Genomic DNA, 14439 nt, shown 5'->3' with positions numbered 1-14439 from the left:
CGTGCTTGCCAATTCGACTAACCTGGCTTTTGAGATACCTTGTAAAATCGCCAGGGATATCTCTTCTACTTGCAGGAAAGCTTTAGCAGTTTCCAGTGCCATCTTATTAGTGACAGTACAAACCTGGTGTTTCCTTTTAGCTTTTATCACTTACTAAATCTACACCCAAATTGTCGTTGTCTTTTGTTCCAAAATATCCCAGACCTGAGCCCCCAAACTTTGTCACAGCTCACTAGGGATAGTGCGCTGCAATATCAAGCCCCAGTGCCCCCCGAGCTGTGAAAAATGTGAAAAAGCTTGATCAACGCAACTAATTGTTTAATTTTGGTTAACAGAATATGAGCACCAGGTTTGTAAACTTAATAAGTAAATAACTGTTTATTGAACAAATTGTGTTTAACCAGTGGCAAAAGAAAGAAACCTGAACTGCTAATTTCTAACTCTATAACCTAAACTTTACCCCTTCTCAAATCCCTATACACACACATACAAGTTACATAAGACACACAACAACATGGGGCAGGATTTTACGATCGGCATGCGGCTGCGTGCCCGAGCGTAAGATGACACGTGATGATGTCGACCGTGCGTCCCGACGTCATCGCACACTCACGTGATATTTCATTCGGCAGGCACATGCCGGAATCGGCTGCATGCCTGCCGATAATTAAAAGGCCCATTAAGGCCATTAACAAGCTAATTAAATTCAAATTTACTCTGCCCGTCCAACCTTATGTTTGGCAGGCAGGTGAAAAGGCCAAGTGGCCTTTACATTGTTTAGGAAACCTCATCCACGATCATGAAGAGGTTTCCTAAAGCAAATAAACAATAAATAAAAATTTTATGAGGGAGCATGTTTTATTAAGTTTTTACTGTCTTTATTAATTTTTTAAAAAAGCATTTCAGTCTCCCCAAGGCAGCTCCGTGACTCGGAGATTGAAGTGCTCTTTCGCGTGCATGAGTGAACTGTGTACTAGACCCATCTCTCCCTCCTCCCTCCGTCCGCATAGGCAGCGCTCAGCACTGTCACTTAATTGGCCCGCATGCGTGAAATCACGGAGCGGAGCCGATTGTGGGCACCGCCCGCCCCCTCCCGCCCTTGCCAAGCACCTCCGGCAAGGGAAAAATCCTGCTCATGGATTTAAAAGGTGGGATAAAACAGTTCAATAGCACCAATTCTGGAGTACAGGATTTGATGGGTTGATTTTGATCGATGTCTTCCAAACTCCTTTCAGTTCTTTGTTGATGACATGAAGTGGTCTTCCGGCACTTTCAGTCTTTAGTTCATTGGTTGAGCACTTGTCTTTCAATGTCTCTAACAGTGATTCTCCCCTTTGCCTCTTGACAGGGACTTTCAGAGAGAGAGCAGGTTACAGAGATATGAGGAGAAAAAGCCAGCTAGCTATTATTGTAGAATTACTGGAATCTTACATACACAGCAGAGAAAGGTTTTAGGTCTTTTTCCTTTCAGGCTAGGAGCTATTCTGCTGCACTGCCCTCACACAAACCCTGGTCACCTGGTCAGTTGTTGCCAGGCAGTCCCCCATTAGACCAGACTCCTCCTCGGCACCATCCCGTCTTTCATGGCACACTCTGTTCCAGGGCAACAACATTGTATGTATCGCTCACACTGTTCCAATAGACATGTCCTTAAAACTGCAGCCATTGTAATTTTAATCCACAGTCCAACAGAAATAAAAAGATATGTTCTTTATGACAGTCCAACAGAAATAAAAAAACATATTCTTTACAGTATCAAATTCCCTTTTTAAAGATACTATTGCCTTTGTTTAGGTGTCAGCTGTGACTCAGTTGGTAGCACTCTCACCTCTGACTCACAAAGTTCAGGGTTCAAGTCCCACTCTCGAACACAAAATCTAGGCTGACACTGAGGGCGAGTGGATTGTCATAGGTGCAATCTGTTGGATGAGACATTAAATGAAGGCTCTGTCCGCCTTCTAATATCTATGCAAAAAGGCAGTATTTTGAAGAAGAGTAGGGGAGTTATTCCTGCTGTCCTGACCAATTTTCAACCCTCAATATTTATCCCTCAAGCAACGTCACAATGTGCTTCCTACCCTATATTACAACAGTAACCTGATGTCAAAATGTACTTTGTTGGCTATAAAGTGCTTTTCGACATCCTGAGGTCATGAAAGGCATTGCTGTTGTATATAAATGCAAGGTTTTCTTCTTTTTACTACCACCCTTTCAGGCAGTGCATTCCAGGTCACAACATCTCTCCTTTTTAAAGATAATGGAGGAACTTGCAGCACAGGAATTATTTTCATTGGAACTTGGAAGGAGAAGAGGAGGTTAAATAAAATTTTTGAAAATTATGAATGTTTTTGATGGAATGAATAGGCAAAGTCATTTCTCCTGATTGTGGAGTCAGTGATGAGGGATCATTAATTTAAAATTATGACTTCAGAGAGTGCGAAGAAAGGTTAGAAGTAATTTCTTTATGCAGCCTGTTGTTGGATGAGGGAATGGTTTGCCACAGGGCTTGGTTGAGGATGAGATTCCTACATTACTAAAAGGCAAAAATTGCATAAATATTTGAGTGCAGAACGATACAGGTCCTTGGAGAGTGGGCAGGGAAATGGGATTAGTTTAGGATTGCTCTAGCAAAGAGTCAGCAAAGAAATGATGAACTGAATGGTCTCTTTCTGTGCTCAAGCTTCTTTGGTTGGTTGGTTAGCCAGCTCTGTGCTTTCTGTGTCTGCGTTTGATGTCCTCCGGTTTTATTTGCCTGGCTATCTGGAGATTAAACAATCTTTGCCTGTTTGTCTCTGGACCAAAGGTGATGTAGCATTTTACGCACTGTACCCAATTGTTTATTATTTTTAATCATTGTAGTTTTTTGTGCACTCCCAGTGGGGAACCTTGGTGGCCGGTCATGCATATCTGGATATAGTGGGCCTACTGCCTTCAATTCCCCATTCACTATAGGCCACACTTGCGAGCAGCATACCCACAATTTCCAGATATGTGTGGCTGGCAGGTGCTAATATCCCTGGGAGCACATGATGACAGTCAACCCTTGTATGTAGATCATAATGTTTTAAGAGTTCAGCCCTGCTTGCATTTAATTAGATTTCCTCCGTAGATAGTTTTAAAGTTTTTTTCCTAAAGTTCAGACCTAATATTCAGTGGTCACTCAAACAATTAACAGTGACATTCATGGCTTTATTTATCACAGCAAATTGTATCCTGGCTTGGAAGATGAACTAATATTAATGATCCAGAAGACCTTTAATTTTGGCCAGAAGCAATCGGATCATTTGTTTAAAATTCTTATGGAATGCATGGAGCACAGAGAATCTGTGAGTATGTTCAAGCCAGCAGTGAAAATATGGAAAGTTTTTGCAAAGGCTCGATGAAGGTTAGTAATGCAGACAGCTCAATACAGTGGCAGTTTATTTACTTGGTACTTGCAGTAGATCAATTTTGTTAAATTGAGCCTTCAGTTCATAATTTTTTGAGCATATACATAGAAATTTTGTAATCATTGATATAAAGGTCAATAGCAGTGAATGGAATATTTTTCCACCTTGGCATCAATAATCTATTTATTTTGCTGAATCACTTCAGGAAGGAGAGACTGATGTTTTAGGCTGGGGCTGTGGAACCTGTTCTCTTCCACAGGGTGAACTCCACAACCCTGGGGGTACGGAGTAAATATCATTACACATATGCAAACTTGTTGATGCATAGATATTTGAAAGAATAACCCATAACTGAAGGAACTTCTCTAATGGCTGTAGGAGATTTGTAAAGCCCTATGGTTGACAGAGGTGCACCAATGGCCTGTGCAGTTAGAATGAGTATTTAACTTGCCTGCATCAGGATAAGATGCCTGCCTGTTGTTGGAAGCATTGTCCATAGCTACTCCTGGGACAAGTGTATAATCCACCTACTCTTACAAAAGAGTGTTCTCTGACTTGCCCCATGAACAAGTATGGATTTACATTTTTTTAACAGTCCTCAAAGCACTGAAATAAAATTTAAATAAAATCATCAGAGGAGTTAGCTAAGTAAATGGTGGGAGACGGTGGCGATGTGGCAATGTCACTGGAGTAGTAATCAAGAGACCCAGGCTAATGCTCTGGGGACACGAGCTCAAATCCCACCATTTAACATTTAAATTAAATAGATAAATCTGGAATTTAAAAAGTGAGTCTAATGATGACCATGAAACCATTGTCGATCATTGTAAAAGCCCACCCAGTTCACTGATGCCCTTTAGGGAAGGAAATCTGCTCTCCTTACCTGGTCTGGCCTACATGTGACTCGACCCACAGCAATATGGTTGACTCTTAAATGCCCTCTGAAATGGCCGAGCAAGCCACTCAGTCATATCAAACTGCTACAAAGCCTACAAATAGCAATGAAACTGGATGGATCATCTGGCATCAACCTAGGCACCAGAAATGACACACAGCCCTGTTGACCCTGCAAAGTCCTCTTTACTAACATCTGGGGGCTTATGCCAAAATTGAGAGAGCTGCCCCACAGACTAGTCAAGCAATAGCTTGAAATAGTCATATTCATGGAATCATACCTTACAGGCAATGTCTTAGACACCACCATCACCATCCCTGAGGTGGCAGCACAGTGGTATACAGTCGGGAGGGAGTTGCCCAGGGAATACTCAACTCCTACTCTGGACCCCATGAAGTCTCATGGCATCAGGACAAACATGGGCAAGGAAACCTCCTGCTGATTACCATGCACCACCTCAGCCGATTAATCAGTACTCCTCCATGTTGAAGACAACTTGGAGGAAGCACTGAGGGTGGCAAGGACACAGAATGTACTCTGGGTGGGGGACTTCAATGTCCATCACCAAGAGTCGCTCGGTAGCACCATTGCTGGCCGAGTGCTAAAGGACATAGCTGCTGGACTGGGAGCCAACAAGAGGGAAAAACATACTTGACCTTGTCCTCACCAATCTACCTGTCACAGATGCATCTATCCATGACAGTATTGGTAGGAGTGACAACTGCACACTCCTTGTGGAGACAAAGTCTGGTCTTCACGTTGAGGATAATCTCCATTGTGGCTCTACAACCATACGAAATGGGATATATTTTGAACAGACCTAGCAATGCAAAACTGGGCATCCATGAGGCGCTGTCAGCCATCAGCAGCAGCAGAATTGTATTGAACCACAGTCTGTAACTTCATGGCTTGGCATATGCTTCACTGTACCATTACCATCAAGCAGGGTCATCAACCCTGGTTCAATGAAGAGTGCAGGAGGGCATACCAGGAGCAACACCAGGCATACCTAAAATGAGGTGTCATACGAAGATACAAACATACGAATTAGGAGCAGGAATAGGCCACTCGGCCCTTCGATCCTGCTCTGCCATTCGATAAGATCATCGTTGAATCTGATTGTAACCTCAATTCCACATTCCCACCTACCCCCAATAACCTTTCACCCTCTTGCCTATCAAGGATCTATCTACCTCTGTCTTAAAAATATTCAAAGATTTCGCTTCGACTGCCTTTTGAGGAAGAGAGTTCCAAAGGCTTACGACCCTCTGAAAGAATAAAATTTCTCCTCACCTTTGTCTTAAATGGGTGACCCCTTATTTTTAAACAGTGACCTCTGGTTCTAGATTCTTCCACAAGAGGAAACACCCTCTCCACATCCACCTTGTCAAGACCCCTCAGGATCTTATATGTTTCAATCAAGTTGCCTCTTACTCTTCTAAACTCCAGTGGATACAAGCTTAGCCTGTCCAGCCTTTTCTCATAAAACAACCTGCCCATTCCAGGTATTAATCTAGTCAACCTTCTCACTAATGTCCTGTGTAACTGAAGCATAACCTCCCTACTTTTGTATTCAATTCCCCTCGCAATAAACAATAGCATTCTATTAGCTTTCCTAATTTCTTGCTGTGCCTGCATACTAACCTTTTGCAATTCATGCACTAGGACAGCTAGATCCCTCTACATCCCCTAGCTTTGCAATCTCTCACCATTTAGATATTATACTTTTTTATTTTTCCTCCCAAAATGGACAATTTCACATTTTCCCACATTATACTCCATTTGCCAGATCTTTGCTGACTCACTTAACTGATCTATATCCCTTTGTAGCCTACTTATGTCCTCTTCACATCTACCTATAATTTGTGTCATCAGCAAATTTAACAACCAAACGTTTGGTCCCTTTATCCAAGTATTTTACATAAATTGTAAAAAGTTGAGGCCCCAGCACTGATCCCTGTGGCACACCACTTTTTGCATCTTGCAAACTAAAAAAGAACCCATTTATGCCTAACCTGTTTACTGTTAGCTAGCCAATCTTCTATCCATGCCAATGTGTTACCTCCTACACAATGAGCTCTTATTTTTTGTAATAACCTTGATGTGGCACTTTATCAAATGCCTTCTGGAAATCTAAATACAGTACATCCACCTGTTCCCCTTTATCCACAGCATATATTACTTCAAAGAATTCCAATAAATTGGTTAAACATGATTTCTCTTTCACGAAACCATGTTAACTTTGCCTGATTATCCTGAATTTTTTCAAGTGCCCTGCTATTAAGTATTTAATAATAACTTCTAACATTTTCCCTTTAAGGTAACTGGCCTGTAGTTTCCTGCTTTCTGTTTCGCTCCCTTTTTAAATAAAGGAGTTACATTCGCTATTTTCCAATCTAATAGAACCTTCCCCAAATCTAGGGAATTTTGGAAAATTAAAACCAATGCAACAACTATTTCACTAACCACTTCTTTTAGGACCCTTGGATGAAGTCCATCAGGACCCAGGGACTTGTCAGTCCACAGCACCAACAAATAGTCATTGGGTGGTACAGAACTTGAGTATTACTGAAAAAAGAGACATGTCTAATCTTTCCATCTTGAACTCATCAGGATACTTCACAAGAATACCAATATAAGTGGAAAACACCAATTTATACTGTATGTGAAGAGACTGCTGATTGGTTGGCAAGTGGAATCTGATTGGTAGAGACGTTGCCATAGAGAATGCGCCAGTGATGGTTACTGATAGTTAACTGCCAAGCATAGTACCGTGCAGATCTACCAGCATTTTACTTAACGACTGTAAAATTGTCTGTGGTTCCCAACCATGTGGAGTTGGCTAGCCCCTGACTTTTAAGCCAGGAGGCAAAGCCAGCTACCCTGCAAAAAAATGTTGGCCTTAATTTCACTCCTGAAAGATCTGGCTCAAAATTTGACTATGCCCCCTAGTCCTGGACTCCTCATCCAGTAGAAGTAATTTCTCCCAATCCCCCCTATCTGTTCCCCTTTATGTCTTGAAAACTTTGATCAAATCATTGTGTAACCATTTAATTCCAGGGAATACAATCATAGTTTGTTCACAGCTTAACCTTGGGAGATCAGGTATTGTTCTAGTAAATTTAATCTACACTCCCTCTAACTCCAATATATCCTTCCTAAGGTGTGTGCCCAGAACTGCTCTCAGCACTGCAGGTATATTCTAACAAGGGCTGTGTATAACTGAAGAATGACTTCTATCCTTTAGGTATTCCTTTAGATATAAAGGTTAGCATTCCATTACCCTTTTTAGGTTACTTTTTGTATCTGTTCATGACATTTTAATGATCTGTGTACCTGGACTGGATTTAGAGCTGGGCCATTCAGAAGTGACATCTGGAAGCGCATTTTTCCACAAAGTATCATGGAAATGTAGAATTCGCCCCTCCAAAATGCAGTGAATTCTTGGTCAATTGAAATTTTCCACGCTGAGATTATTAAGTACGGTGTCAAGCGACATGTTTCAAAGATGGATAAATGGAGTTGAAGTACAAATCAGCCATGGTCTTATTGAATGGCAGAACAGGCTTGGGAGGCTGAGTAAGCTACTCCCATTTCTATGAGTCAGTCAAGCTGGTTTCTGTACAGCTCACGACTGTAGCTGACTGCTTAGCTGTGATATACCTTTTGTCAAATAATCTGCCAACACTGGCTATGAAACCTCAGACGTGCAGAATGACCACCCAGTTGGTGAAATCATATCCCAAGATGAAGCCCATGTCTTTAAGGGAGAAAGGCAGAAGATTGGTAATAAATGGAGGGAGAAGAAATAGGGGGAATTTAAAATAGCCACAAAATGAGAAAGAAAATAAAGCTGTGGTTCAGAAAAAAACTTGCTTGTTAAGCTTGTGCAAGAATGTATGTGGAAGGATGACGGTTCCATATTCTCTTGTGAACACAGATTACAATTTTTGATGCAGACTCTGAAGAACAGCAGGACATTGATTTGGCAATATTAACGGCTCTCCTCAAAGGTAGTCAGTTCCATATTAAGTAATTATACCTTCCTTTACAAGAATCTTACTTCATTTCAGAATATTTAAATTATTTTTCTTTCTAAAGGCACAAATACTTCTGCATCAGATCAGCTAAGTTTGGCACTGGCATGGGACAGAGTGGACATTGCTAAGAAAAACATTTTGGTTTATGGACAACACTGGAAGGTATTCACTATTTTAATAATATACAGTATTAAGAGGGGGTGTTTAGCTCAGTTGGCCATTTGGCTAGCATGTGCTCTAGAGTAAAGCCAACAGCACAGGGTTCGACTCACTAGTCCAGCTGCGGTAGACTTGGTGCCTGCCTCCTTGCCCTGCCTTGTAGTAAAATCACAGCATAAGCTGATTGGCAACCCTCAAATAATTGAGGATGCTATCTGAAGAAGAAGATTCAGTATTAAAATCTGAAAGACACTTTTGACAATCCATATTTTAAAAACAATGCACTCTGAAATTTGGCTCCTTGTTGTAATGCCAGGAGTCACTGGCAGAATCCCCAGGGAAAAGGCAGAGACTCAGTTGGATAAGTAGCTGAAGGGGAAATATTTACTGGGTTATGGGCCAAAGAGCTGGCGAGTGGGACTAATTGGATAGCTCTTTCAAACTGGCAGAGGCACAGCCACGATGAGCGGAATGGCCTCACTCTGTGCTGTAAGATTCTATGATTATCCAAATCTATACATTATTAAAATCTCCAAGCCTTGTAATGTTTCCATGATTCTATGATAATCTGGGCACTGAGTAACTGTTGCATTGTTGGAGGTGCCACCGTTCAGTTGAGATGTTAAACCAAGTCCTTACCTGCCTCTTCAGGTGGGCATTTAAGGTCCCAAGCACTTTGCAAAGAAAATGAGTTGTCCTGTAAACCGTCTTCCTGTGCCACTGTCATCAAAAGCAGATTAATTGGTCGTTCAACTTAAAATGGGACTGCAGTGTATGTAAAATATTGCTGCATTCTTCTAGCTAACAACATTAACCACAATTCAACAATAATTCATTATCAATGAAGCGCTTTGCGACATCCTAAGATTAACATTAATAAGTAGGCGATGTCAGAAAGCAAGGATTACATTTAATACAGAATTATCTTGAAATACATATCACAAAACTTCATGATAGAGCATTTGGAAGAAAAGCCTCTGAGCATAAAATGAGTGTAACATTCTATTCAAAGTAGCACACCTGCAAATTCTAAAGTAACAAATTTTGTGTAAAATGCCTTCAATGGTAAGAAAATGTCTTGATACTGCTGAGTACAGCCTGTACTATGCTAATTGCCCAGCTCCTAATCTTTGTGGAAGTCTATAACGTGCAGGCAAAAATCATACCATGGATCAGTGGTTTTTGTTTAGTTGTTTCCAAGGTCATACTCGCACAATGAATACCTTCTGGGTGAAATCTGAACAGCTAGTGTGTACAATAGATAGTACCTGTTTTTTTTCCCCAAAAGAAAATCTTTTGCTGTGTTTATTGATTTCTGCACAGAAAGGGAAATTCAACTTCTACAACCTGTTACTTTTAGCTCTGATGTGACAAACCTCTCTGAGACAAACAGTCGCTGGCAATTTCAGCCAAGACCTGTGAGGTGCTTTTTTCTCTCCTCCCTCCCTTCCTGAGAGGGGCCATTAACTACCTAACTGATTAACCTTTATTCCTCGACAACTTATGATGTGAAAATCAAAAGGACTTACAAAATTATGGGGATCCCTGAAATAACTGTGAGTTCAATTTTTCTCCCCACCATTTCCTGCTCCTCTAGAAGGGGTGAACTGGCTCCCCTATATTCAACCTCCTTGGCTGGGCACAACAAAGGTTTCAGTTCCTTTATCACGAGGATGTGCCTTTTCTGAATCCAAATATAGTTAATTATTTAAGCTATAAGCAATAAGGAGCCAATCAGATAAGGTTTTCTTGAGTCAAAGCAAGAGCAAAATTATTAACCACTAAACCCGAGAAAAAAGTAATATAAAAGCAGCGTCAGTTCAACCCTCGGGCAGCCTTCAGACCCACACGCACACATGCACGCACGCACGTATCAGAGAAAAGGGGAGTTAGAGTTCAGTGAAGAATATATGGTTAAGAGTCCTTTGATTGTTCTTGAGGCATAGATTTTAAACTTTGAATTAGGTTTAGGTTAGCTGGTTTCTTGGATGTGGTCATATGTATAAGATGTTGCAGTTATTACGAAATCTCAGTTCGCTGGTAGGTTTCTGGTAACGTTGACTTCTTGAACCAGGTAATACACTTGTTCCAAAAGAGAGAGAGAGAGACTCTTTCAGCCTGTCACTTCTGCTGAAAACTTTCTTGCAAATCTCTCTGCAGTGGCTGCAGCCTGGCCTGTTATACTTCACCCAATGTGTATTTCCAAGGGGTTTTGGGTGGGTTTGTCCGTGGCAACCATTGTCCCAATATCCAGCACTTTGTATTTTAATGTCGCTTCCTTGGACACTGACTAGTTTTGATGAGTCTCTGAATTATAGGAAATGTTAATCTCTTCACGCTCCCCCAAGGGTCACTTGTTTGTTTTTGAACTTCACATTGGAAGGTGGCCTTGCATTTTTAAGTAGTTCTTCTGTCTCATTTCAAATTGCAAATTTTCCAATCAGTTGAAAGTTGAAAAATTATATTTTCAAAATTAAAGGGGCATAACCTCGTGACATACTGAAAGTGCTGAATCTGGCTGGATACTTTTCCACAATTGCCAGAAATCCTTGTTCTTCCTATTGAGCTCCATTTTCATCAGTTGGCTATTTGTAGCAAAAAAAAGATAGAAGTGGGCATAAAGCATTATACTTATGTTTACCTTCTCACTAAAACTTGTGAGGAAAGAAGAATATTCCTTCTAGATAGTGGGTATTAAAAAAGCTATTTGACTATGGAAAGTATCACAGCCAAGCCTGATTCCATCACCATCTGACGGCCACAGAGCAGGCTTTTCAGCAGGAACCATTGAGTAATAAAAGGTGGAAAGTTAAAGCTGTAAATAAAAAGTACAGGTTAACATATAGTGGAGCAGAGTACACATCTGGCCAACCTAAATGCTACAGATCCTTACCCAAGTCTGGGGGAAAAGTCATTTACATGGTTTGAGGTGAGCTGTGCTGCCTGTAGGCTTGGCCAATGCTCGGATCAGAATGACCTATGACTCTCTAATAGGGCATCCTATTCCTGGTCTAAGAAAACATTTGATTTTTGCTCTTCAGCCTCTAAACGAGTCAACATGTTGTTCAACTAGTGTAACGAATTCTGATACTTACTCAAGTTTAAATCAAAGTCGCAGTTCAGGAACTATAGTTCCCCGAGGGCCTTGGGACTTCTGCGCATGAGTTGGCTAGGAAATGGCCGCACATGCGCAGTCCGTGGTTTTTTATGATCTTCAGGCCTTCTGCGCATACGCTGGCTGGAAAAGAGCCGCACATACACAGTTCATTTGTTGTCACGAATTCAAGCTGGGAACCGGCCTTGCGTGCATGCATGGAAGAAAAAGAAATAAAGAAGTGAAGCAGTGCAAAAAGCATATTAGGTGACCTGAACCAGAGCACCATTCCACAGAAGGTTCCCAGGGAGCAGGGGACGGGGACTGGGAGAAGATCACCAACAAGAAGATGGTCCAAACCAGGGAGTGGGACAGAAAGAGGTCCCAGAAGAAAGTCCCAGGCAGGGACAGAGACAGGGATCAGAGATAGATCCCACTGAGTCAAGACAAATGGCAGGAGCAGAGAAAAAGGCTCCAAGTTAAAGAAAGTGCTTCAGGGAACAGACTTGAAGCAAAAACAGAAACAGAAATACCTGGAAAAACTCAGCAGGTCTGGCAGCATCGGTGGAGAAGAGCACAGTTGACATTTCGAGTCCTTCAGGGTCATGAGGACTCAAAACGTCAACTGTGCTCTTCTCCACCGATGCTGCCAGACCTGCTGAGTTTTTCCAGGTATTTCTGTTTCTGTTTTTGTTTTAGATTTCCAGCATCCGCAGTTTTTTGTTTTTAGACTTGAAGCAATGTGTGTTTGAGAGAAGCCCTGAAGATCCGAAGTTTGGTGACTCCGTGCTGAGGGCCATAGGGGCAGAAGTACCTTTTGAAGCAATGGTGTTCTGCTTGGCATGGCCATAGATCTGAAATTGTGCTTGGAAGGCGAAGCTTGAGTATACTCGGAGATCCAGAGGAAAGGAATCTCAGAAGGTGAGAGTGAGACCCTCGAGATGGATCCTTGTTGAAGCCACCCGAGTAGGTGCGACGTTTGAAGAGAATTCCAACATGAGATCTTCAAATGTGGAGATTGGAAACCCTTGTGAGAAAGACAGAGTTTCAGTGAGACCAGTTGACTCATAGTGTGACAAGCATCTGGGTGGGTTGTTGAGAAATCCATAGAATCTGCTTTGGTCGCATTTGTCATTTACTTTGGAGTGTTGTGCATCTGACCACAGTTCACCAGTTCACATATACTGCATACTTACTCTGAATGTTAGAGAATAAGATAGATATGGTAAATTGTTTTATCTTTCAATTTGTATGTGTCTGTAACAATATAGCTAGGGTTAAGGAATAGTGAATTGTTTTCTTGTGTTTGTATTGAGATCTTTCCAACCTTTTGTCTGGTGTAACATAGTTCATTTTTCTTGTTTAATAAATGTTTTATTCTTTGTGTTAAAAGTTCATCAGCAGACTCCTGTGAATTTGTTCAGTAACCCTCCTCCATGGTTTCAAAAGAAAAATTAGGATCTATCAAGCCAGGTTCCCCTCTGGAATCTGATTTTTCCAGCAGTAACATCAACTGGGATCATGATACTAGCATGTGTACTGTCTGCTGCCTTAATGATATCCATGCCAGAACTCTAGATGGCAATAGCTACATTGAAACCTTACAAGTGTGCAATTGGTGCCAATCCTGGGAAAGCCAAGGAATTTCCTCAGACATGATCCAAATTCCAATACCGGAATTTCCTCTGCAGTTTACATGAAATGAAACCCTGTCAGAACAATTCCAGCCCCCAATTAGCAGTGTGACAGAAAAGACCCAAGAAGACAAATTCAGAATTATTTCTCTGAGTTTAGAGGAGCAGGAGTGCTTCTCCACGTTCCACAAGAATACTGTGGGCCGTGTTCAGTCCTGCCATTCCTCTCCGCCTCCTCAGTTCTGTCTGGTTGCTGGCTTGCTCGCCTTACTGGCCAGCTCAGAGTTGGTGAGCTGCTGGTGCTAATAGGTCTGTCGATGGCGTGGCAATGAGGTCTGGCCCCCAAAATGGCTTAGGCTTCTCGTTGGCAGGAATGGGCTGTTGTCCACCTTTTTCTATGTCAGGAGTGAAATTTGCTTCCATGTGATAACTCGGCATAAGCATTAATAAAGTATTAAAGAGGAGAATAGCTTTTGAATTAAAACCACCAACAGTTGTAACCTGATAGAGAGCAAAAGCAAACGTATGAATATTGGAAACTTGAAAAGAAAATTGTGAAAGGCTCAGCAGATTGATCAAGTTAACACTTCAGGTGTGACTTAATTTTCCCTTCCACATCCTTATTGACCTGTTATGCCCTTCAGAACTTTAACTTTTCCTGCTTACACAATTGACAAGCATTTAAAGCACATTGGATTTTATGTATTTGTACTTGAGCTATATGGTAGCTTTGCTTTGGTATAGCTAGTCGATGGTTTTAATTGAAACATGTTAAGGTGCAATTCATGGATTTGGCATTGCATTGAGAGATTCAACTCTTTCAACATGTTTTATTTGATTGTGCTGTAGGTGGGATCCTTGGAGCAGGCCATGCTTGATGCTTTGGTAATGGATCGGGTGGATTTTGTGAAACTGCTCATTGAGAATGGTGTGAGCATCCATCGCTTTCTCACCATCTCCAGGCTTGAGGAACTCTACAACACGGTCTGCACGCCATTTATATACTTTGGATCCATACATACATGTTACCAAATAGATTTATCAGCACAGCATAGCTACAACAAAATGTTGGTAGGGATACCAGAGACTGCTGTACACGCCTGGCTGCCTCAGTCAGAAACTTTTGGACTTGACTTGCTCAAGGCAATTCCCAAGTCTTGAAATAAGTATTTTAAAAACTCAATTCAGTATTCTAAAACTCTCAACTCCCTCTAGCTAAAGATATTGG

At 41.5% G+C, this 14439-nt stretch overlaps 1 protein-coding gene across 1 annotated transcript in view; it reads left to right on the top strand.

Moving 5' to 3' along the window:
- The window catches only part of trpm6 (transient receptor potential cation channel, subfamily M, member 6), a 186879-nt gene that overhangs the window by 47100 nt on the left and 125340 nt on the right, over positions 1-14439 (top strand). Inside the window, exons 9-12 of the mRNA XM_078559318.1 lie at positions 3203-3326; positions 8225-8297; positions 8386-8486; positions 14061-14195. Coding sequence (XP_078415444.1) covers positions 3203-3326; positions 8225-8297; positions 8386-8486; positions 14061-14195 — 433 coding nt within the window. The remainder of the gene's footprint in view (positions 1-3202; positions 3327-8224; positions 8298-8385; positions 8487-14060; positions 14196-14439) is intronic.

This window comes from Cetorhinus maximus, chromosome 2, assembly GCF_964194155.1.
Source record: "Cetorhinus maximus chromosome 2, sCetMax3.hap1.1, whole genome shotgun sequence".
Lineage (NCBI taxonomy): Eukaryota > Metazoa > Chordata > Chondrichthyes > Lamniformes > Cetorhinidae > Cetorhinus > Cetorhinus maximus.
Note: the sequence above shows the minus strand (reverse complement) of the source record. Positions and strands in the feature narration are given on the sequence as shown.